Source organism: Pyxicephalus adspersus, chromosome 4 (genome assembly GCF_032062135.1).
Source record: "Pyxicephalus adspersus chromosome 4, UCB_Pads_2.0, whole genome shotgun sequence".
NCBI classification, from domain to species: domain Eukaryota; kingdom Metazoa; phylum Chordata; class Amphibia; order Anura; family Pyxicephalidae; genus Pyxicephalus; species Pyxicephalus adspersus.
Window position 1 is genome coordinate 127,023,574 of NC_092861.1, and position 2,741 is coordinate 127,026,314.

Here is a 2,741-nt window from a genome sequence, read left to right on the forward strand (position 1 = left end):
AATTTTTACTTTACATAAAAGGGTAGAACATGAGAGGGGAAGCATACAGGTGGTGCAGACGTGAGGATGAACATGGTGCGGAGGTAAATTGACTACTAATCCATTAGAAAAAAAACCCTGTGACATAAAAATAGTTACCAGTTCATCAAATTTGGGTTGTAAAGTGGCTTTCTGCATATCAGTCTGTCCATCGGTGGGTTTCTTTCATTGGGTCCCGCGTCGTCCTGGTATCCGTGTTCAGCCCGGCACAGAGGGAGCGTCAGGCGCCGCTATCTTCTGCTCTCTTCTTCCTATGTCACCCGATCTCGCACTGCGCATCCATGAGATCAGCAATTTTTTTACTATTGATAAAAGGGCTCCTTCTGTGCCACCCCGAGATGGAGCAGCTAAGAGCCTTCCAGGATGCGTGACGTAGGTATCCCGGGAGGCTCTGCGCTTGCATTTATTCTTGATCCTCAAGGCAATTGAGAGTTCAGGAGGCGGTGTTGCACTTAAAAAAAACACAAACGAAGTTTTTACTTTAAATTAAAGGGTTGTCTACCATTTTCTCTAAAGTGAAAATTCTGAGTTTAGGTACGCTTGAAATGTTTTAAATGTTTCTGCAGGCTGGAAATATCTACATGCATATCTTCATGCAAATATCCATGTCTGCAATTTTTTTGCAGTGTTTTTGAGTAAAAATAATAATAAAAAAAAAAAACATTTTTTTCTGCCTATCTTTAGGACACAAGAGAAAATGAGAAGAAATCCTCAGAACAAAAAAAAAAACATTGGTCCCGGAATATAACCTTACCATACATTAAGATTGCCATCAAAGTCACCAGTGGCCAAATATCTCTGTTGCAATGAGCTGGCACCGAATGTTCCGCATTTCAGAGGTTTTGGTTTTTCAATCTATGGAAGACATTAATAAGAAGAGATATCATCAAACGTGTCAAGGCTTCTTTATCATGTTCTCCTAACTAAGCAAAAATAGATCAAATATTTAAATGCCCGATGGCAGATTCAGATATCAGTTCCTCCAGATTGCATAAATCAGCATCAGCAAACTAAATAGTGCACTGAATCTAAAATAAGAGAGAGAAGGAGAAAGAGAGAATAATCTACTAAACCTAACCAACAAGGCCCACAATGTACAAAGTAACTAAATAAATTAACCTTTAAAACTGGAGTGTTTAATACATAAATAAAATGTACACCAAAATAAGAGAGTCAAGGCTAACAAGTAATAAACAATTATTTTTAGTTAAACATTAAAAAATGCATTTTATTAATATATATTATTTTCAGCCAGCAGGGGGTGTTTTAGGCTAAAGTCTGTTGTTTATAGAGCTCAGTAGCAAAAGTTGATGGACACATTCTTTGAATGAAGGGCATTCTTTTATTTGACTCTAGGACGACCATTATAGCTATAGCTAGCGAGTAACCAAACCTAAGCAAAGCCGTAATTACGTTTGCTGCAGCAATTTGTATAACAAATAACCCAGCACTCTGTACAGCTCACTGGAAAACCTGGATATGAAATCACTCAGATATTTATTTTATGTGTAGTTACACTACAACCACTTCAACATTGCAGACACTAATCTCAGCCTTATGGGGGTCCTCCCACCCTTAGGGCCCACCTTTTGGGTTTTGCTATGCTGAATCTATTCATTATTCACAATAAATCACCAGTAATTATGTTGTCAGTATGTTTGCCCAAACCTGGCTAACTTCACAACTTAATTTGGGATTCAATATTCATTTATTGGGTAATTAACGGCCTCCCATTCTTACAAATGTAATCAATGTGACTAATGTTCTTCAAATTCTGTTGACTTAACAGAAAAGAATCACCATAATGTCATTTTATGATCGCAGTATACATCGATTATTATTAATAATATTAAACAGGATTTATATACCACCAACATATTATGCAGCGCTGTACATTAAAAAGGGGTTGCAAATGACAGACAGGTACAGACAGGCACACAGGAGGAGGAGAGGACCCTGCCCCAAGGAGCTAACAATCTAAGAGGTGGGGGTAGTAATCAATCTATTCATATCAGTGTGTGGGGTTGACAGGTACACTTTATAATGGGAATGGGTAAGTGGGTGATGTCTCTTCTTAGAAGTCATATGAGCTCCAAACTGTTTACATATCTCTTCATCTCCCAACTGACCCAGCAAAACGAGGAAAGTTTAGTGTCGTTCTCCCAGAAGTATTGTGTCATCCCAAAGCATCACTGACAACAAAATCAAAACATGTTTGAAAATTCCCCAGAGAGTAAATGCTATGATATGGTAGGGACGCTTGAAATTACACAGAGAAGCATTCCCGGCAATAACATGCTTAACCTTAAATTATTAGTAGTGTAAATATACCAAAGGCACTGAATGCAATACAATAGGGACCCTCCATGCAGTGAGGTCACCGTCTCCAAATTACACTTACACTCACAATACAGGGGCTGCCACCCACCTACAATTTCTTCCCACCCAGCCTAAAAACATTTCTGGGTTGAACATTGTAAAATAATGCAATGAGGGAAAAAGTTGAAGGACAGTTGGGGTGCCAGATCTGTCCCAGTGTTCTCCCCGGACCCTTTTAGCTGGGCGCACCACCCATCACTTTTCAGTAGCACCCAGCTTTAAAAACTTTCTCGGTTAAACACTGTGTCCATCTTTTCATCTTACAAAACATATTCACCATGGTTGTCTCTTCAGTAAGCTACTGACTTGTTATGGATCAGTGG

The 2,741-nt window shown here is 38.9% G+C and overlaps 1 protein-coding gene across 1 annotated transcript in view; it reads right to left on the reverse strand.

Annotated features, from left to right (window-relative positions):
* Positions 1 to 2,741, reverse strand: part of DNAAF10 (dynein axonemal assembly factor 10) — a 13,955-nt gene that overhangs the window by 6,241 nt on the left and 4,973 nt on the right. The window contains exon 2 of the mRNA XM_072409580.1: positions 794 to 894. Within this exon, the coding sequence (XP_072265681.1) occupies positions 794 to 894 (101 nt within the window). The remainder of the gene's footprint in view (positions 1 to 793; positions 895 to 2,741) is intronic.